Here is a 23,174-nt window from a genome sequence, read left to right as displayed (position 1 = left end):
AATGATTCAGGGAATCCTCTGGCTTTCCCGTTTCACTATTAATATGCCAAATAATCCATCAAGACTCTAAACAAACATCTGCTCTGTGTCTAAAATAAAACCTCCTCTATATTTTAATTATGATCTGCTTTCATTGCAAAGCAGAAGTTCTCAACCAAGATTTTACAGTGGGCATCAAGTGGCGACCCAACACATTACCAGTTTAGTTTGCTGCACAAAAGCTCCTTCATGTGTCGCAGGTCTCCTACAATAGGTTTACATGCATCAAAAAAAAAAAAAACACTTTAATATACATTGCAGCATCACCTCTGTTCTCACAGTGTTTGAAACGGTTCAATAAAGGATCCAGTCTCTCTAAACTCCTTCTTTCCGAGAGCCTACTCTGCTCTGATTGGTCGGATGGCCAAGTCTTTTGAGACTGTTTTACCGCTTACAGTGCATGTCGGAAACATAACGTCCATTACCATGTCTAAATTTCAGTCTTCTCCCACACTTGATACACAGTGATACGAACCGTAATAATGGCGTTGGTTTTACGTACCAATTTGAACCTAAGTCCTCATCCTTTGACAGTACATGCAAAGTCAATTTGCTTTCGCAGCGCCAAAAATAGTCTTCTCCACGTCAACAACACCAACTGAACTACAGTGTTTGATGGCGGGTTAAAGTAGATGTTGTTCACACGCAGCCAATGAAGATCATTGACTGGAATTATGCAAATTTGTTACAGACTTAGATAGATTTGCGGAGTAAGACTGGAATTACTGACGAATCGTTTCAGGCAGTTCAGAATTGGTTCTTTCTTTTGAGAAAAACAAAAACCCCATTTATCGTGCACTTTGATCTTTGAAACGGCTGTATTACACACTGGTGAACGTGATTTCACCAAGTACAACATGGCTCAATATCTTTGTTGATCCTGGAACAGCATTGCAATCAACCAATCAGTTTTGAGGGACAAGTTTCCAGTTGATGTCAAGTTTAGCCTTGAAACCATGGTTATGTGCTTCTACATCATTCACCTCATTTTCCTCTGATTTTAGGGAAAAGTTATGGTTAGGGTTAGGTTTAGGGGTAGGGATAGGGTTAGGACTTAATTTTCGGACAGGAATGTTGATCCAGGTCTTACTTGGCAAAATCACAGTGAGCATTACATATACATGAAAGGTTGAATCATGCAGTACGTACTGGTTCATTCAAAGCACCACCTGACCATCGTGGTTCTGCCATAGTATTTGTGTACTCTCTATGAAGGCAGAAAGGCAGCTGCTGTGTTTATTGTTCATTCATTTGTTTCTCTGTGCAGATCAGAGTTCGTCGTCTGTGGCTCCTGCAGTGAAATTGGGCTCCTGCCTGTCTATGGATGGCCGCAGGCACGAGAATGGGCAGAGCTGGCACGACGGATGCAGGGACTGTTACTGCCATGCTGGGAGAGAAATGTGTGCCCTTATTTCTTGCCCGGTGCCCCCCTGTGATAACCCCACCATCCGACCAGGCCACTGTTGCCCCACGTGCCCAGGTGAGTCAACACTGCAACATACTGGCAATCTCCGTAGATACTCAAAAGATGCCTTTTACATGTTCAAATATTGATTATCTCTCTCAGAAGAGTCCAGTTCCCATAAGCCAGAGCTGAGTGAGGCGTCCGTGTGTTTGGCCCCGGGTGGAGAGTACTTTGTGGAGGGAGAGACGTGGAACATTGACTCCTGCACTCAGTGCACCTGCCACAGCGGACGTGTGCTCTGCGAGACGGAGGTGTGCCCGCCCCTCCTCTGCCACAGTCCAATCAGAACGCAGGATTCCTGCTGCCCTCACTGTCCAGGTGTGCTGTCAACAAAAACCTTTACATTTGTAAAAGATCATCAGACCTGCTCTAACTTATTAAAAACAGGGTCAAAGAGAAGTCAAAGTAGCTGTGGTATTTGGATCTTGTATGAGAAGAATTAAGGGCATCATTTTTTATTAAAAGATTCATCATTATGAGGACTTTAAGAGCATATAGGCATGAGACACCTTTGACTGGAGGAAAGTTAACAAAATGTGAATGTGCATAATGCATGGGTTTTTGGAAATGATGAATACTGCATGGGCGCTGGAGTACATGATCAACACTCTGAGCCGAAGGGGTGACAGAGGAATAGAATGGATGGACGACATTTCAGAAAATGTTTCAGCAACTAGAATATATCATACTTCCGTTTACTCTTCAATGCCGCTGAAATCATTTTCAGCTTTCTAAATGAAAGGAGGAAAGATGTTTATGATATGATATGTTTCGAGCTTGCATTGTTTGAGTTGCTATGAATATTTATGTGTTTTTATGTTTTAGTCAATGTATGTTGACATTTCTTGCTTCAGTTAGAAGAGAAACCGCGTTATAACGTTATCACTCTCACTTTAATATGGAGAAAATACATCCCCAGATAAATATGCTCAACTTATAAATATTGGCTAATTTTCAGCTAAATTTCAAAACTTTACTCTAATATTGCTAATTGTTGACTTTCAAATTAATTTAAGCTTTTCAAATGGATGTCACTGAAATCAAGGCCTTGGCAATTTGGAGGCCTGTTTCAAAAGAACTGTTGTTATGTTTATATAAAAGTGTGTATAAAAGTATTTTATATATGTATACAATATATATATATATATATATATATATATATATATATATATATATATATATATACTTTTATTAAGCAAGGATGCATAAATTCATAAAAAGTGAAAGTAAAGACATTTGTGTTACAAAATATGTCTATTTCTAAAGTATATGCTGTTATTTTGAACTTTCTATTCATCGCAATGACTTATGAAAATGCAGTTTTGCCATCGCAGAAATAAACTACATTTTAATGTGTATTTAAATAGAAAACAGTTATTTTAAATTATAATTATTTTTCAGAATATTACTGTTTTACTGTATTTTTGATCAAATAATTGAAGCGTTGGGGAGCGATTAAAAAATCGTACCGTCCCCAAACTTAAGAGAACAACGGCATGTTAAGCGATGTTCCGGTGCACAAGAATAAATCTGTGAATACAGCTCTGGCTCCATTTTAGTATTGAATGCCCACTTTTCATAATCCATTCCCAATGGATAAAATAAAGTTTCGCTCTGTTTCACTCTAGAATATGTCACATTATGTTTAAGAAATGCCTAGTAAATAAATCCATGTATATGTCTCTCTTCAGATGACCCAGTGACCCCTCAGACGCCCAGTAACGACAGCATGCCCAGCTACTGCAGGAATGAAGATGGTGATATCTTCTTGGCCGCTGAGTCCTGGAAGCCTAATGTCTGCTCCAGTTGTGTGTGTCTAGACGGAGCCATCAGCTGCTTCTCCGAGTCGTGCCCACCAGTCAACTGCGCCCGGCCTGTGCTCAGAAAGGGCCAGTGTTGCCCATACTGTCTAGGTATGCACAGCTGAAGATCAGTTTAGTTGCCTTTTGATCATATGTGGGTGTTTATGACGCAGTTATGACCAGGCATTTATCCCACCTCTTCACCAGATGCCACGCCGAGGGCCGTGTGTCATTTCAACGGGAAGACGTACATGGATGAGGAGCGATGGGACATTGACAGCTGCACTCACTGCTACTGCCTGCAGGGCCAGACCCTCTGCTCGACTGTCAGCTGTCCTGCATTACCCTGCCATCAGCCGGTCACCGTGGAGGGCAGCTGCTGCCCCATGTGTCCAGGTCAGGACTTATGTGCTGTGTGTTCAGAGAGAGATTAGATCTGGTGATCAGAGTAGAACAGACTGAGGGAAAGTGAATCTGCATGGTAAACGCATTACAGATCTACTATACAGACGTCCCCAAAAGTATTGACGGTGACTTTTTAATATTTGATAGTTAATAATAGATGTAATAATAGTTGTTTAATATTTGCCCAGTCTTTTTAAACCGGTAAATTACCGGTAAGAGATCATGTGTGAGGAACAGGAACTTTAAAAAAAACTGTAGGTTTGATACTACATATAAACGCAGAACACAGATTACCGGTATGAGCACGTACAAACTCAGAAAACGCTGAAGTAAGAAGTCTGCTTTGGGCCAATCATAAAGTTTTCATGGAGATGACATGATTTCTCTGCACCGTTCACAGTAGGCTCCGCTGCCTTTGAATCGTTTTTCTATGTAAATATGCACTGGATGGACATTTTTCACCTTTTTTGCCATCTCGCAGCTTTTTCAGCATGTCGCGCTCAAGACCCAGCCAGGGCCAGCCTTCTTTTCCTGTCATCAGTGCTGCGGCTCTGCAAATGATGTGCGTCTCGTGTTTTTAAGAGCTAAAGCGCGTTCTGTTTGATTATCCCCTTATGCCTGTCACACAGACGTCAAAAACTAAAGCGCTTCTCCTCATGCGAGGCAGATGATGAAAACAGTGCAGCGGTTAAAGATCATTTCCGATCATTTCCTGACATCACAGAATTTACTGTTATTTTGTGCTGATGTGTCTCTTAAAAAGCCAGAACGCCGTTGCTTGTGTGAACAGCATATTTGTGCATTTACTGGTAACGTCATTCAGGTAATTTTGCTGTAGTTCACCAGGATCGCTGTGTGAAAGGGGCTTATGTTTCTAGATTTTTGTGCAGATTGATCGGATGCATTTTACATCATAGCAAAAAGCTTAATTGGCCTGAATCAGAATTTTATCATAAATACCCAAATTGCGCTGTTTTTGCCCATCCCACAAAATGACCAGCTAACATCATTTCACTAATCATATCATCAGCACATGGGAAAGTGTGAACAAGTACTGTTCAGGTACAAAAATCCCTCTTATCATTCTGATTGGATTATAAGAGGAGACTGATTGCTGTAAAAGGAGGGGAGAAGTGCTTCCGATTTTTGTGTTCTTGTATTAGCAATGGTTACCTCCAAAGAAAGACGTCCAGCCATCATCGTTTTGCATCAAAATGGCCTCATATGCGAGAAAGTTGCTGCAAAGAATATTGCACCTAAGAGAACCATTTACCGGATCAGGTTCAACTGCAGTCAAGGAGGCTTCAGGACGTCCCAGAGTGTATAGCAAGTGCCAGGACTGCCTTCTCCTGAGGAGTCGGCTATGAAGTCCTGTCAGCAGGGCAGACCTGCTCAGTTTTGGCAGCGTGTGAGTGTATCTGTATGCACATTGAAGCCAAGACTGTTGGACAATGGCCTGCTGTCAAGAAGGGCACTTCTCTCCAAGAAAAACATCCAGGGCAGACTGAAATTCGGCACACACAAAGATTGGATAGTAGAAGACTTGTGCATTTATTTTATCTGATGAAGTTTGGGACATCTGGAAAATTGATTGACCGTAGAAGGAAATGTGAATGCTACCACGAGTCCTGTGCTGTGCCAACAGTGAAGCATCCTGAGACCATCCTTGTTTGGGATGCTTTTCATCCTTTTCATCTCGCAATTTTGTCCAAAAACACTGCTATGAATAAAGAATGGTATCAAAACATCCTGCAAGACCAACTTCTGTCAATGCTCCATAAGCAATTTGATGACTATGTTCTGCTGACATAATCAAGGCCACGTGGGCGGGGCAAATAAGTTTATCCAATAATATATTTTTTCAAATCCTGATGGATAAAATCAAGCCCTGCCCTACATTATTTCCCACTAAATATTAATTTTCATTCTACAATACATCATATTACTGGAGTTAATAGCTGCTTTATTCTAAAATTGTTTGCACGTTGTTTCCCGCATAAATTAAACTGATTAGAATAAATGGCAGTATCTCTTATCCAAGTACCCTGCAGTCTTGCTCTCTGTAGTTCTGTCACACGTTTCCCTCTCTTTTTCATGCGCTCTCTTTTAATCTCACTGACTCTCTCTCTTTGGCTCTCATAAAGCAGTGTTTACTTAGAACCTTCTCTCTAATTGAATGGGTCTTTCGTCTAAATACGGACTCGTTGAGATGAATCATTTAAAAGAATTGATTAAGTCGAAGCTGGACAGAGGCTAAATTAGCTCTCTTTGCATTTGGGAGATAATGTCATTGATCACGGCCCTCTTTATTGCTGTGTCACTTGGCTCTGGATCAGTCAGTGGGTTGAGAGTGGTGTCGTGTGCACTCTGGGTAATCACTCACCCTTTGGTGCTTTCCCACTCAAAGACACAGCTCTGAAGATGAGCTTTTAATTAGACCACGGCCCGCAATTTCACACTGACCCGAATCTTGTTTGTTCTGAGTGGGCACTTCTCAACTCCTCTTAATGTAGTTACAAGTGTGTGTGTGTGTGTGTGTGTGTGTGTGTGTGTGTGTGTGTGTGTGTGTGTGTGTGTGTGTGTGTGTGTGTGTGTAACACACTCTTCTCTCTTTGTTTCATTCTTTGTGTACCCATGTCTCTGATGTTTTCATTACAGAGAGCTACGCTCCCACAAACGTGCCCATCGAGAAGACGGACCAACGGGGAGACAAGCTGAGACATCAACCAGCCTGGCCGACTCATAGCGAAAACGATATAATGCCACAGTTCAGAGGTTCGTATGAGAAAATTATATATAGACAGTAAATCTTTGTTGTGTTGTCTTTGTTCGATGCTCAAACATATACGTACAGCACAACCACTGTAGTCTGATTCATGAGCAGATGACTCTCATGAACCAATTCTTTTAGTGAACTGCTGAAAAAGACTTGATTTATCAGACAGACTTGAATCAGTCTTAATTTACTTCAATGGAATGGGCTTGTTGTGAACCAAAATCTATTAAAATCCAATTTATAATTCAATGCGTATCTCAGCGTTGCCACAAGGGGTGCTATTGCTAGCTTTAGTGTAACTGTCTTCTTCTATAGTCAGTATTCTGGTTCAATCTGCTTGTAATTTTGAAGAGAATATTGTTTAAAAAGTTACTTAGATATTCAGTAGTTAAGCTCTTTTACTTAAGATACTAAATTACAAACTTAAAGTAACACTAAGTAGCTTTTCAACCTTCATAATATATTTCCAAGACCCCTGTGATGGTACATCGACTTAAAATAAGTTAAATGACACGTCTGCCATAGCCTGACGTGGTCTGTATCGCTTTTACTGGCACTTTTAAACTTCGGGTTTCGGGTCGGAACCCGTGCACAAAAAGAACTACAAAATTCGAGTGCTTTACGGCATACGTCACTCCCCCCAGCACTTCCTCAAATTCGGACGCTTTTGTAAGCGTAAATCATGCATCATACTCTACCTTGTCTGTGGCCATTGTTGATTCCAAAGCCGGTGCTGGAGATCAACAGCGAGCGTGCGCGTGCGTGTGCGACAGCCAGGCTGCGGTAGGCTAAATTATTTACGACAGCGCTAATGGACAATTCAGCTTCCAACCAGTAGGGCGACCGCAGAGGAAATGTTACTTGTTGTTACTTTAAGATTAACCCTCTTCCCGCCAATGAACAACACTATGATGACACACATTATGAAACTTACCCATATTCAACAGTTGATAAAAAAGAATGCATGTATCTATAATAAAATGGTTTCTTTTTGTTTAAAGACAGATGCTCTGTTTTTTCTTTTTATATATTGTATGTTCAGATATTCATAAAACATAATATTCTGGGGGCCATTAAAGTTTTGTGAGAATTATCAAAAATGCTGGGGCTGGCTAGGCCACTTTTTCTTAAGAATGCGGGTAAAGAGTTACGTTTATAGATTAAATCTAATTATGATGTCTCCTGATTTCATTCTTTGAACAATTCCATGTACTTGTGCTATAGAATTAGCAAGAATTCTGTGGCTTTTGAAGTCATTTGAATCAAACGTCCCCGTCAAGAGTTTCACAAAGCTGGCTGTTTGTTTCTTTTTGATTTTCTCTGATAGCAATCTGTAATTTCTACTTGATTTTTCATGTGTTTCTTTAGTTAAGGCTGATGTGAGTGGGAGTCTGTCTGTCAAGACTGGCATTTGCCTTAATTGCTGATATAGACGTCTGACATTTCCTACTTTTACAATCAAGCCATATTTGCATTTCATATGGCAGGATTGAATTTTGAATTGTTCTACATCACCCCAGTGAGTCAATGCTTAATGAGTCACTGCTGTCAGGTACAGAATATGCCAACAGTTGCGTTGTGGGTTGTTTCAGGTGACTTTGGAAGTCTGCAGATGCCCTACCTAGATGGCAAGACGCCATTGCGCAGCGAGGATGCTGGTCTGCACTGGGCCTGGGTGGCATTGCCTATCCTAATGATGATGCTCACTATCGCCGCCCTGCTGTTGGTCAACCAGCGGAAGCAGTGGATTCCTATGCCTTGCTACCGCACGCCCAATAAGGTGCATTGCTATTCATCACAGTTCACTACAACGATAAAATCACAATTTAAACAGGATGCAGAATTGCAATTTGAATGCAATAATGAACGGAATTAATTGAATGTTTGCATAGATGGATTTGTTTGAAAGTTTTGAAAAAAGTTTGAAGGTTTATAGGCCTTAAGGCCAGTTCACACAAATAGCGATAACTGTAAAGATAACTATATTAGTATCCACACCAGCGGACGATATCATTCTGTTTATTCTATGTGCATGCTTGTCTGTCACTTTAAATGCTCGAGCTCATTAAAGCATTAAAGATTCTGATTGGCTGTCAATGTTTTTATCGTTCATCAGCTGGATAAAATCATTCTGAAAGTGATTCCAACCATATAGTTTCTCTGTGCTGTTATCGCTATAGTTGTGCTGTGAACTCTGCTATTCTTTAATATTGAGAAAACGAGTCTGAGAACTATATCTTTTTTGTTGTCTTTATAGTTTTGTCCTTGGTTTGAACGGGCCTTAATGGAGAGAGAGAATGATTGATAGATCCTTAGTTTAGCAGTGCTAGTTTAGTATTATTTATGTACTATTATTAGTGTATTTTAATATTTTAAATGAGCTTTTATTTGTATATTTTTAAGATGTTATTGAAATTTAAGGATGAGTTTTAGTAATTTGATGTGCTTTTGTCATTTAACTTTTTTAATACTTCTATTTACTTCTATTTATATTATAAATATGATGTCTTTTTTATTAACTTTATTTCCATTCCCAAAATGGTACTTAAGGCTGGAATACACTACATGACTTTCAGATTTTCACTGTTTGAAAACTCTGTGGTCCAAGACTCACTTTGTTCTTTGTCTCTCTCATATCTGCTGTATAGACCACGTGTCTCAATAACCAGCTGGTGTATGTGGACTGCCAGAAGGGGACGAAGGTCCAAGTGGACAGCTCCCAGCGCATGCTCCGCATTGCGGATCCCGACTCAAGATACAGCGGTTACTACAGCATGCAGAAACACAACAACCTGCAAGCTGACAACTTCTACCAGACCGCGTGAGAAACAGGAGAGAGAGAGAGAGAAAGAGAGAGAGAGAGAGAGTGAGTGAACGAGAAAGAGAGAGACTGAGCCCGTGTTCAGCTGCCAAACCTTTGCGGCACACGGACACCTACTTTAAAATTGTAGAGACGGACAAAGCCACCAAACCAAGTGGGCAGAGAAGAGACCCTGATGCAGAATAACAATTATAATAGTCACATAATTCACTCCAAGCAAATAAAAAAAATATATATCACACGTCGACACCCAGAAGTCTCACCAGGAGATGGAAGCCGCACCTATGTAACCGAACCGTTACGGAGTGAGTGTAAATTGGAGAGGACTCTTCCAGAATATTTTTGTGAATCAGAGGTATGATAGGTGAGCATCTTTTTGTGTGAGCGTGAGATTTCATGGACGTTCAGGCACAAGTTGAAGGTAATCGTGAAGTCAAATGTACATCTTTGGGATTAGGACAACTGGGGTGTTTGTTTGTTTGTTTGTTGTTTTTTAACAATATTTTTCCTGCATTCCTACTTTTTTGTTGGGAAAGAGAGAAATTATTTTAGGAGTGATAATTTTTTGACACAAGTGCTTGTGTGAACACTTAACGCTGAACCAAAGCTTCTCTGTCTGCGGTACCTGATGCGCCTAGATGAGGCCGAGGAGGGACGTTCACTTCCCAGAGACAGAGGAGACGCTGGACTGTCTATGGAGCACAGCAAAGAGATGGGTAGAGGGAAAATCAGCCGAAAGAAAAAAAAAGTCTGTTGCTACAGATGCTTTTTTGTTGTTGTTGGTAGGAGATGCTACTGTAAGATTTCCCCAGTGCTGTGGGTGAGTTTGGCCATTTTTTTATTTCTCTTTTAAAGACAAAAGGAGGAAACCGGAGTAAGCTGCTCTGTGGACATGAGTTCTTCCTGTTAATGGATGTGTGGGATCTCTATATGTTGTATTTCTGCCTACACGTACGAGCATTTTCCCAGTTAATCATACAAACACCATTTGCTCTTTCTCCCACAACTAAGGAGAGAATGACACTCCTAGCAAATATATATTTTCCTGAAGCCAATCCGAGGATTGTGTCACGAGATGCAAGAACATAGCGATAGTGGTTTGGATTTGAGGCTATGCTTTACAAGTGCCGCTTTTCTTTTGCTTTGATTCTGTAAACCTCATTTTGTAGGAATGAATACCAGTAGTGAGTATCGTTTGCGTCTTTTAAAGGAACATTTACCAAGAAAACATAGAATCAAATGGCCTTATTCCTAAAAATGCGAGCAGAACGGATTTTTTTCTGTAAATCGCCTGTAAAAACATTCTTGAGTGTCAAAAAAATGTAGTAATGTTTGTGTGAATTGTTCAACAAAACCACTCACACCATTTTACACTAGAGATGTAAGCAGAAAATTAGTGAATATGCAATGTTTTTTTTTAAATCTTACCTAAATCCTGTTAGTTCTGTGAATAATTTACACAAAAAAAGTTGTACATTGTTACACGCTCCGAATCTAAATTTCAAAGATTCACAAAGCAGTGTTTTCTCAATTTTCATGGCAAAGCTTCTAAATGGTCTGAAAACTATGTATAAATGATCTTATGAATGATTACTACATACAACACCGGTAGTCCTAAGAAGAATTTACACAAAAAGTTGCAAATTATTGACAATTTATGAGAGAATGGCTCTACGAATGATTTACGCAAAAAAAGAAAGTTGCCAGAGTTTTATGAACGAAGTCCAAGGAATCTGATCGAATGATTTTTTTGGTAGGGCTTTTGAGACAAACGGATACAGCTTTTGGATAAATGTTTTCCCATTTTCTTTATTTGTACTGTTCACGAAACGGCCTCCTTTTCTGGAAGCTTCGAAACGTTACTGAGGCACCTTTGTGTTCTGGTTTTCTAGCTGAGAACAAATTTGGCTTAATAAATCCAAAGCTATTATAGGAACATTTATGTACATATTACTGCTAGAATGAAAAGACCTGAAATATTATGTGAGTATATATGTATGTGTGTATATGTGTTCGCGCATGTATGTACAAGTGCGCACACACAAACGCACATGTACGCACACATGACTTCTCTTCATCTGTAAGGTTCTTAGTTCATTTTCCTAATGAATGTATTTATGATTGAGCCAAACGAGAGATTTATATAATGGCAAACTGATGATGACAGGCATTCCATTGCCTTTCTTGTTTGGCGTTTGTTTGGTGGTAAAAAAAAGCACAGATGATGATGATGATGATGATGATGATGATACAGAAAAAAGACAAACATCTCATTCTCTCCTTTATTTTTGTCTGATTTTTTATTCCCCCTCTCGTTTTCTCATAGAGCTTTGCTCAGTTGAACGGTTTGGGCCCATGAGAGTCACTTTGGCTTTGGCAGGTCAAAAATCTGATTATTTGGCTTATTCGGCTCAAAATGGTTTTTGTAGTGTGAAATATAAAACCACAAGAAATCTAATTTTCACACAGTGTGGACAGACAATTCTATAGATCAGATTAAAAAAAGAAAGAAAAAAAAAAGATTTTAGTAGTGTGTGTGTAGTGTGAACAAAGCCTTTGTTTCTGTAAGTGAAGCAGCGTCATTGTGATCTGACAGCTGAACGCTGACGCTCTTGATTCATTGTTTCCTGTCATGAGTCCCTTCAGGTGTCAGAACTACTGGAATGTTTGATGGACATAAGCTGTTGAAGTGAGGGGGCGGGGCAAGGGGCGGGGCAGTGGGAGGGAGAATGGGCGGGGCTGTTGATTTGTGATAGTTTGTCTTGGTTGTATCTTTATCTATATGTGATATTGTTTGTAGAGCTATACAACTTGGCACTTTTATATAGAGAGAGAAAAGTAACCTATGTGTTTCTTTCTTGTTTTGGTTTGTTTTCTAACTAATCTTCTTAATAGAATAGAGTCGCCCTTCTTTTTTTTTACTTTTTCTAAGCCCTTGTGGGACCCTGTGCAGCGATAGTCTCGTGAATCTTGCGAAAACACTTCAAGTCACATTTTACCCCTTAATCAAATGCAAAAAAAAAGATAAATAAAATTTTGAATGAAGAAAATGGAGCCTGTTTTTAGGACGATTGTGACATTATTTTTATGACACTTTTCTAAAAAGCAGAATAGATTAAATGCAATGCAGCAAATACTGGTATGATGTAGAAATATTTTACTTCATTGATATAAGTATTTCATCAATATCTTCTCATTACAGGAATAGAAAATGAAAGTTCTGATTGAAAAGGTGTTTAAAGGGATAGTTCACCCAAAAATGAAAATTCTGTCATTAATTACTCACCCTCATGTCGTTGCAAACCCATAAAACATTTGTTTATCTTCAGAACACAAATTAAGATTTTTTTATTAAATCTGAAAGGTTTCTGTCCCTCCATTGACAGCCTACGCAACTACCACTTTTAACCTCATTTTTATGAAGCGACGCAAGTTTTGTATGCACGAAAAACATAATTTACCATTTTATTTACAAAATATGAATCTCTGACGTGCGTTCACGCAACAACGTGCGCTCTCGCATCAACACAACATGCATTGAGATTAATATTGTCACATTGATTACTTTTATGATGCCTTTACCTTTATGGGGCTTGAAAGTGGTAGTTGCTTAGCTGTCAATGGAGGGAAAGAAAGTCGTCAGATTTCATAAAAAAATATCTTCATTTGTGTTCAGAAGATGAAAGTCTTATGGGTAATGACATGAGGATGAGTAATTAATAACAGAATTTTCATTTTTGGGAGAACTGACCCTTTAGTTGTCATGAGAATAATGTCCCAATTTATTTTCTTTCTTTTTCTTTTGATGTTGGGCTGAAATATGTTCTAGATATGTCTCCTGATGATACGTTTGTTTCAGAACTTCAACACACACGTGTTCACAATATCATTCACTTAATGAGTTTTAACTCACAAACAAGCACTTGCTCTTGAGGATTTAAGGCTAAATACAGAGATCTGGACCTTCACTCCTGTTTATTCTTTACCACGTTTCTGTTTTGTGGAAGTTAAACAATTGATTGGTAGTCCTGTCTTTCAGTCACGGCCAATCAAAAAGCATCAGAGAGACGGTAAACAAGAATTATTAATGGATCGCTGGAGAGAGCATTGCTCTGGAGGACCCAACCACCTTTACAAAAATAAACTCAACAGCATTTCAACAAGATGCCATCCATATTTAATGAGCAATGTGAAATCTGTGCATAGCCCACTTTCAAGTTGAAATGCAATTTCCGCACACTAAACAGCATTTCCTCCTCATTGCCTCCGAACACACTGTGCTTGAGATGAAAACTGACGAACACCAATGACTAGATTTGATTCGGGCAGACCTGCATATTTATTTGGGTCTTACAGGGTGGAGTCTTTTTTTTTTTGTGCATTCTCTAAGTATTGTTGTAAATACTTGAGTGTCACTCGCCAAAACTTACAATAAAAAAATTGAATAAAAAAATACAAAAAAGGTTTTGAGAGAGTAAGAATTAGAGATGTAATATATTGTCTATGACCTTAATAATTTATTGTTGAGCAGAAAAACTGAACTTAGCGGAAGACACAGCTCAAATCACAAATGTTTGCGTTGTGCCGATCTCTCAAAGAGCGTTTCAAAGTTCATGGAGTGTCTCCGTTTGTTCTTTTTTATTTTATTTTATTTTTTTATTTTTGCCTCTTCGGAGAGTACGCAATTGTTAAATTTTTTTTAAAAGGATGCTAAGCAAGTTTATTTGTTCCAAGAAATTGAAGCCCAGGAAACTTCTAGAAATGTGTCCCTGTGTCCCCACCTCCACCCTCTCATTCTTTCTTTCTACATGAAATATCAACCCTTCTGGAGTTTGTATACGGTGTTTAATTTTTATGTAAAAAAAAGAATAATACTGTCAACATGGGTCATGAAACTGCAGATTTATAAAAAAGGTAGATGAAAAGTTGACTCAGAATTCCTGTAGCACAGCAGATTTTTTTCCCCCCAATTTCTTGTATTATTTTGTTTCTTTGCAGCACAATAAATACTTTTTAAACAATTGAGTCTTGTTTTTTTTTTAAGACATACAGTTGTGTTTTATGATCTGTGCAACAACTATCTAGTATTAGCAATATTCATTTATAAAGTCTTAAATAGTAATCTTTCTGAACTTTTGACCAGTATGTATGCTATATATATTGTCAAAAGGATAGAGGTCATGATTTTTTTTGCTTGTTCTTTTGAAACATTCAGAACTTAACGACAATAACATTCACAAATCACAGTTACTGTAATTACATATTTAATAAAATATCAATTTAAAGTAGAAATAAGAATTTACTGAGGCCGTCAAGCTCTAAAATGACACAAAAGCATGATCAAATATCGTCAAAGTAAACAACTTGTGTGCTATCAGCTATTTTTAGTTTTCTGAATCATATAGTGAACAGCGATTTGTGAAAGACTCCTCTATATTTAACAATGTGTTCAAAATATTATCTCAAAAATGTTAATTATACATTGTTCATGTGCATTTTTTCTGAAACGTTTTAGTTTAGACATTCATTTATTTATTTTTTATGTTAATAGTAAAATACATGTTCATGCATGTTTAGGCCTACATTAGCCTATTATAAATATTTATTTAAAAAGCTTTCTTTTAAGTTTTGTCATCATGACATGTGAATAGGATTGCAAAATTTAGGTTTCATGAACATTGAACATCTGAAATCTGATTGGATTCCTTCGGATTGACAGGGTTAGCATGAGGTTAGCAGCACTAGGCCACGTTCGACCGCCCGCCGCTGAAGTGGGAAACTGAGCGAATAATAACTTCAATTTCGGTTTGTTTATCTCATAAAGCTATCGCATGACTTCCGAAGACTTGGAAAACAAGCCACATGCAGGCTAATATGAACTGCTTTTATGATTAGTTTATGATACGTTTTGCGTGTTTTTGAAGCTTGACAGCCCCACTCGTATTTCCTCATATTGAAAAGACTGTTTCCCCCCCAAAACAAATCAAGTTTGTTTTTCACAGAAGAAAGCTGTTTTTGAAACTACAGCGGGTAAGTAGTGACTGCATTTTGAACTATTCCTTTAACACCTTTAGTGCAGCGATTCAGTCAAATGTATTTAGCAAACATGGCGTGATATGGGCCATTCTACAGAATTGGTGCAAACTGCTGTTCCGAATCCACAACCAAAAAACACATTTAAAAAGCATTTAAGTATTTAAATTTAAGATGTTTACAAATATCCTTCTTTTTATTGAATCCCATAATATTTAAAATATCAGTAGGCCTAAGCTTAATATATAAAATCATCATTTATTGGGTTGGCTACTTTGAATTGGGAGGTGGCTGTCCCGAAACCTAAACCCTAAATTTCAGCTTGTGAAAATTATATTGAAATATTTATTTTCCAATTTTTTCCATTGTTGTTTTTAAAAATATGTTTTTGATTTCTTTTAAAAAGTGAAGTAAAAAAAACCTTTTATTTTATATTTTATTTTTAAATCATAAAACTATGTACAAAAATGTGTCCCGCAATCATGTCACTACCGAAACAGTGAATGTTTTAGGCCATTGGCTGAGACTTATTTCTACATTTTTGATCAGGAAATATTCCTGTGTCCCTCTCTCTCATATCCTCTCTTTCAGATACCATCATTTTGAGGGAAATTGTTCAAAAGTCTGAAAATCTGTGTGTAACTTTACGGAAAGTCAACCAAACATCTTTTTTTCCGCAATTAAGCTAACTTTTTTGGGTGTTATTCCATAAAATTTAGTTTTTATGTTTACAACTGTGCTAGGTAACCATGTGCTGGTTATCATATTTGAACTATTGGCTCAAAAGTATCTAAAATTGTCACTACCGAAATAGTCACTACCAAAACATGTTACATTTCGGTTGTGACATCACGTTTTTTTGTGTGTTATTCGATAAAATAAAATGTCTGTGTGTGTACAACTGTTCAGACCTGTGCTAGTTAACCATGTGCTGATTAGCATCTTTAAGTTAGGCTCAAAAGTATCTAAAATTGTCACTACCGAAACAGTCATGACCAAACCATGCCATCATTGTTTTGGTAGTGACAAAAGGGAACACATAATCATTTATTTGGGGGAAATAAACAAAATTTGCCGTGGTAATCTTTAATCAAAATCTGAAAAGTTACTTCCGGTCTGGAATGGCGTTCCTTTTCTGATGACGTCGGTTTGACGGCTTGTGTTGAAAACACTCCCCTCGGCTCAAACCATTACTAACCATCAAACCATCCTTTTTGGAAGTCAATGACATAGTTATAAAGAGGCAGAGACATATTTTCTCTGAAGTAGGCTATATAGTTTAATGTTTCATATCACCCTGTTTTAATTGGTATGTCACTCGTATGTAGAATGGCTGTGATCATTAGTCTTTGTAGGACATTTTTGCCATCAGTAGTGATAACTCGCCAAACACAGAGAAGATGCTGGCGGTCTATAAAGGAATGCGTTTACACAATCAGACCATAGGGTGGCGTCAGAGAGCTGCGGAACATTTTCAGTCCTGCTCCGCCATTAAAGATGCTGATGTTGGAGTGTCAGTGTCAACTTCAGTTTTGTTCTGAATAGTCACATGAATGGCACTAAAAGAAAAAAAGAAAACGGAAATGTAGCAGTAAACAAAATGATAGAGTATGAAGATGATGGTTTGTGAAGGCAGTGACAGGATATGAAGTCAGCACTCCCAGTTAGTGGCACTCGTGTTTTCCACACTATATCACATGATTGTCCACAAGCAGGGAATCAATCAAGGATGACGACTTACAACAAAGCAGTTTCTCCACTTCAGCTTGTGCAGTATCATCAAAGACTAGAGATATATCTTTGAAAGGGACTTGAAAGTGTATCATTTAAAGAGACAGTTCAACCAAAAATGAAACCAAAGTTAAGCTAGGTTCTGTAGTAAAACCATGGTTTATTTAGCAGTTTATGGTTTTACTGCAAATGCTGTAGTAAAACCTTGGTTATTTTTGTTGTTACTGTGTTTTTACTGCAAAAAAATAGTTAACCATGGTTACTATAGTAAAAACATGGTTAATAGTTACTATGGTTTTACTACATAAAACAAGGTTAAACCATGGTTAATTTTCATTAGGGATAAACCCGCTCTCATGCCACCCCAAACTCATAAGCTGTTATTTTTATGAGGAACACAGGATACATTTAGAAGATTTGTACATTTTTATTAAGATTTTTGGTATTACTTTAATGATACTTTGATGATGATAATAATAATAATTTGAATAATTCAGGGTGAATAAATTTTGATATCATTTTCCATTTGAAAGACATTATTATTGTTATTAATAAAGTATTTTTATTATTGAATATTTTATCATTATTGCTTCACTACTGTAAAATATTTGTCGAAGTACCTGCAACATTTACAGTAAGCATTTGCCATTACACAGATAAATTAGATTTTTTTTAAGCTTGTTGTGTTATTAATTTAAGGATACTTTAATTACATTAATAAATAACACTTTGAACTCTCATTGAGGCTGTATGTAAATGATAATATAATTTTAACATTTAGACACTGTAACAATTGCAGCTTATTAAGCTTATTTTAACATACTGGCAACATTTGCCATAACAAAAGTGTGTATTACATTTTTGCTGAAGGGTCAAGGGAAAGATCTGTGCTGTTCTAGGGGGCAACAATGACACACAATGTTAATCTTTATCATTTATGCTATATGAAAGACTCGAGTGGTTTCAGAGGATGTCAGATGGCATCTGTACAGATCCACAGAGATTAGTATGGGTTTTATAATCAAGGTGCATGTTGATAACAGGAAGGGCTGTGTTACAAAGTGAAGCTTGACTCCATAAATGCATAACAGTTCTGCTGGCGTTCAGCAATGTTGATTTTCAGGTTGTTAGACTTTATTTCATGCTCCACTTCCTGCTAATTTATGGTGCTGAGGTATGAATACAAGAAGACACAACAGTGAGATTCATTTATGCAGAATGAGAACACAGTGCAAGCATGCAGAGGAAAAAGAAAGAAGAAGCCAAGAAAAACTAGAAGATAAGACCGTCCTCTAATAGTGCATCTGCTGTCACGCTTATTGTGGTGACCTACAAAAACCCTCTTTGTTTGTATGGGCATTTGCGTAGCGGGGTGAAGAGTTTTGGGATATGGAGTGTAGTGTATGTCAACTCTGACCTTTTGTCCATTTTTCATTTTCATAATTGACCAGGCATGGCAGAAATGTCCATCAGCTAATCCTCTTACTGCGACTCTAATGCCAGCTCTGTCCGAGCAGCACCATGTTAATGGAACAAGCTGCTACGAACCAGCAAGGTGGAGAACGGCCAAGTCCTGACGGCAAACAGCATGCGGCAAGTGCCTTTCCCTCTATTAAGTCCCATTCAAATTAGTATTAATTTAAGTATTCATTGTAATCTTCTATTATTAATTATTATGATTATGGATTTATTTCATGCTGCAGGGAACAGTTTGAAATGCACATAGTGACTGAGACCCACAAGGCAACAATTAATTTGTAGAATTACTGTATAAATACACTTTTAAGGCACGTTACTTTGCACACACTCCGAGACCTGACTCAACATGTCCAATTGGTGAAAACAAGAGCCGACCTACGGCGACAGACGTAACGCACTGATCTGACAAAACCTGATGAAGTGTCTGTTGCCGTCTCTCTGTGCAAAGAAACTTTTGTGGAATGGAAAGGTTCCATAGAGACCAATAAAGAACCGGTATTTTTAAGAGCATAGCATTATTCACTGATATGCACACTAAGCAATACTATCTAGACCAGTTCTCTAGACCTGGTTTTTCAAAGGTCTGATCTGAAAAAGTTGCTGATCTGAAATTTAAAATTCAAATAATAAAATCTGACTCTAGCCATATAATTGCATATTATAGATAAAATAAATAGGCTTTTACAAACATTTATTAAAGGGGTGGTAAAATGCCATTTTCACAAGATGTAAAATAAATCTCTGATGTCCCCAGAGTGTGTGTGTGTGTAGTTTTAGCACAAAATACCCCACAGATATTTTTATATAGCATGTTAAAGTTGTCACTTTTTGAGGATTTGCAAAAACGCACCGTTTTGTGCCTGGCCCTTTAAAAATGAGCTGCTGCAGAGGGCGGGGTTTCAAGAGTGTGTGGGTTTGTGTGTGTGTGTGTGTGTGGGTGGGTGGGTGGGTGTGTGTGGGTGTGTGGCTTTTCCCCACAGACAGACGTCACTGACCCTAAGAATTAAAAACATACTTCCCACAGCGTTTGAGCCCTCAGCTGACTGTCCTGCCTGGTGCCTCAAACCCCAAATTCCCATCAGCTGACTAGTCCTTGAAGCCTGAGCCTGGGAGTTACCCAACAAACACACACACACACACACACACACACACACACACACACACACTGCTGTATTCAGACCATTCACATGATTACAGGCTGGAAGGTAGCATGACTTCTGAGCTGCTGTCTCAACACCAGTACATAATGCATCAGTGTTTACTAAGGATCAGTCAACATGAAATCAAAATGGACAATATTTACTTTCTTAGAGCGTTTTCCTTTTCTTATTGTGCATTCATCAGTGTACCTTATTCCAATGAAACAAATGTTTGTCTTCCTAATCTCTCAAACTTGCTTCATCTCTGAAATTACTCTTCTGTTGACGTCACTTAGGCCAGAATGCAATGCGTCGAGATGCTCTCGAGGGTGAACCTGACCTTCAGCCTCTATATCACCATCTCCTTTCAAGCTGGTAGACACTCAAAATGACCTTGGGTTCCTTGGAGAAACCTTTCACTGTTTCAACCTCAAATTCAGGTCTCGTTCCTTTCAGGTATGGAAACCTCATTTTTCGCATCAGTTTCCACTGAATCAGTGTTATTGTTAACTTAAAATGTGTTTGTGTTAATTGAAATAAAGATTAAATAAAATAATAATAATAATAATAATTAGATAAAAAAACTTAAAAAACTGGAAATAAAATAAGTTAAATTACAATTACTAAACTTAAAAAACTAAACTTAAATTACAATTAAAAGTGAAATAAAACTAAATTAAGGATATTTATTTTTTTAAATGACAAAAAATCTAGCTGACAACACTTTCCACAAACTACAATAAATGCTGACAATAAAAAAAACACATGGGCAGAAAAATGACAGAAGAATAACAAAAAAATAAATAAATACAATTGATACAAAATATTGCCTACAGTACATGTACATACAGAAACTAAGAACTATAGACTGTAGAGTCTAGACAATGTCCATATTGACTATACTGCTGTAATATGAGGATACAAGAGGATACATTTTACCAACAAATATTTACACATTAAAACATGCAAAGTTGTCTGACCGCTTGCTGTGTGACATTTGCGGCTGTTTAATGAGGGCACTGCAGCATATAAACACATGTAGAGGAAGGCATGAGGCACAGATACATCATTTAAAGAAAAAAACAAAACAAGGGGTATTACTAATGTTTTAGAATAAAACGTAATGTTTTGTTGAACAAACTTTGGTGTAAGAACAACTATTTAGAAATAGCACATATTAGCATGATAAATATTATTTCCCTTTACACAAAAACACATAAAACAACACAGTAATTTAAACATTTTCTCTCCCATGCAAAGCATGCTGGAAATCCAATGTCCAGTTACTGTAGTCCGGTCAACACTGTAACAATTGTTTTTTTTTTACGTTTAGTCAACTTGAAATGTGAAGTTGTACTAAGTGACAACTTGGATATTTGAGGAGACTAAACTTAAAATTTGAAGGCAGCATGAACACTTTAAGTTGAAACAACCATTTTTTTTTTTACAGAAAAATAAGATACGCAAAATTGAAGTGTATCGAACGCAATTAATGCTGCCTTCACATGCGATTGGAAATGTACTACTTCCTACTTCTGAAGTCGTAATTACGAGGTTGTTGTGTTCAAGTGTTTTTTGTCTGAAAGAATATCATGGAGGACAATAGGTTCATTCTTGCCTTGGAAATCTGGAAATCTTATTAAAGCCAAAATGTATTGACGATATTTTCTCAGTATCCAATTGATTATGAATAATGTAGTGTCTCATTTGTTAACAACCATAACATTACCCTCACGATTGCATACATTTACCATCTAGATCAGGGGTGTCCAAACTTGGTCCCAGAGGGCCACTGTCCTGCAGAGTTTAGCTTCAGCTCGCCTCAACACACATGTCTGGTAGTTTCAAGACCTTGATTAGCTGGTGTGTTTAATTGGGGTTGGAGCCGAACTCTGCAGGACGGTGGCCCTCAGGAGCAGGATTGGACACCCCTGATCTAGATGGCTTGCTGGAAGTGCTATTTTCACTGTATAAAATACAATAGGCATCAATTGGTTATTTATTGTATACTGGATACATAAATATGACTGCAACGCCAAGAGAAAACAATGTATATGTTGTGGGGAAAATTAATAATACTTCAATAGTTCTCTCTTCAGCCATATTTAAAGTTTGTGGCCCTCCCAACTTGGAAACTCGGTATCCAAAAGTTTCCATATCGTAAATATGACATTAGAAGGCCGTTCATGTTCGTTTTCCCACTAGGCAACTTGTATTTATTCCTATAGCATGCAAAGGCACAATAAAATATGATTTTTTTTTTCAAGAATTGCACATTTTGTCATATTTATGTATATTTAGTGTAAGCCTTCCTCTGCTCTATCAAATACAGGGAGTCGGGTCAACAGATTGACTTGATGGGGATCAACAAAGAGTCATCAAGTTTAAATCTCTGAATTTACATTAAAATAAGTCTTTATTCTGGATTTCAAGTTCCACAATGAGGTTTGGCTATACTCCACTTTCATTTACATTTTGAGCATGATCCGGTTACAGCTGATGTAAGCGGCTGTGAATATTTTGAGTGACAGCGTTAAATCTTGCTTGATCATCCCTAAGGAGTCATCATTATGATCCCTGAGCCAGCAGAGCGTTAAGGAAAAGCACACATTATTTCAGTCCAAGTTAGTCAGAATGACATTGCTAGTCATGTTTATTTGAAAGCTGAAACCCTTTGTCTTCCATTTAGTTTGAGCAAGTGAAGAAAGTCTCAAATTAACAGTTCACATATAGTCCAACAACATGGCTGATTCCACATCATTCTGCCATAAAATGCATGTTTTAGAGCGTTACATGGCAGAGAAACTTAATGGCATGGTCGTCACATGTCTGTTCTGCAGGAACACTATAAGCTATATCTCTGAAAAGCACAAGTATGGAGCATCAAAAACACAATACAACAACTGTGACTGCAGCAGCTAAGCTGTTAGTGTTGGGTAATTAAAACTTTCTCAGTGCTTTAATACAATTTCCTTCCTTTTAACATGGAAAAAGGCTCAAGTCTTTCGTCATTATTGTCAAGGGAAGCAAGTCATCTGAGCTAAACACATGATTCAAGGAATGAGCGATCGAGAGAGGTTAACAGCATGAATCCTTCTTTAAGTACCAATTGGTTACTGGAAAACATTCTGTAAGAATACCCTGCTGGGAAATGGAATAAATGTTCTGTGATTAACTGCAATAAATAATAAATTACATTCTCTTCCTGCAGGACATAATTCTCATGGGCACCTTTAATAATGTTAAATCTGAAAATGCTGTCGTGGTGTTACCTGGGGCTGTTCTCCCACATTCCTTACAGAACCTCAACAGCACACAAGATCCTTCTCTTTAAATTATCTATTCACTCTGATTTATAATTAAATATTTACTGAAAATTAAAATTATTTAAAAATACTTAGTACTTAGAAGAAGATAGAGGCTACTTGTGTCACTTTTTTACAGTGAATATCTCTCAGGCTGGTATTTTTGTTTATTTTAATTA

At 37.6% G+C, this 23,174-nt stretch overlaps 1 protein-coding gene and 1 long non-coding RNA gene across 2 annotated transcripts in view; both read left to right on the top strand.

The window, feature by feature from the left end:
- The window catches only part of crim1 (cysteine rich transmembrane BMP regulator 1 (chordin-like)), a 119,958-nt gene extending 108,152 nt beyond the window's left edge, over positions 1-11,806 (top strand). The window contains exons 11-17 of the mRNA XM_079632439.1: positions 1,307-1,519; positions 1,607-1,822; positions 3,196-3,417; positions 3,514-3,702; positions 6,370-6,486; positions 8,080-8,267; positions 9,136-11,806. Of these exons, the coding sequence (XP_079488565.1) occupies positions 1,307-1,519; positions 1,607-1,822; positions 3,196-3,417; positions 3,514-3,702; positions 6,370-6,486; positions 8,080-8,267; positions 9,136-9,312 (1,322 nt within the window). The 3' untranslated portion in view covers positions 9,313-11,806. The remainder of the gene's footprint in view (positions 1-1,306; positions 1,520-1,606; positions 1,823-3,195; positions 3,418-3,513; positions 3,703-6,369; positions 6,487-8,079; positions 8,268-9,135) is intronic.
- A 3,151-nt stretch (positions 11,807-14,957) lies between these two features.
- Positions 14,958-20,146, top strand: LOC307009049. The gene is made up of 3 exons (XR_013799947.1): positions 14,958-15,338; positions 18,524-18,665; positions 19,987-20,146. It is a non-coding gene; the product is annotated as an uncharacterized lncRNA (long non-coding RNA).
- Positions 20,147-23,174: the final 3,028 nt, after the last annotated feature.

The sequence above is a fragment of the Phoxinus phoxinus genome, assembly GCF_949152265.1.
Source record: "Phoxinus phoxinus genome assembly, chromosome: 13".
NCBI classification, from domain to species: domain Eukaryota; kingdom Metazoa; phylum Chordata; class Actinopteri; order Cypriniformes; family Leuciscidae; genus Phoxinus; species Phoxinus phoxinus.
Note: the sequence above shows the minus strand (reverse complement) of the source record. Positions and strands in the feature narration are given on the sequence as shown.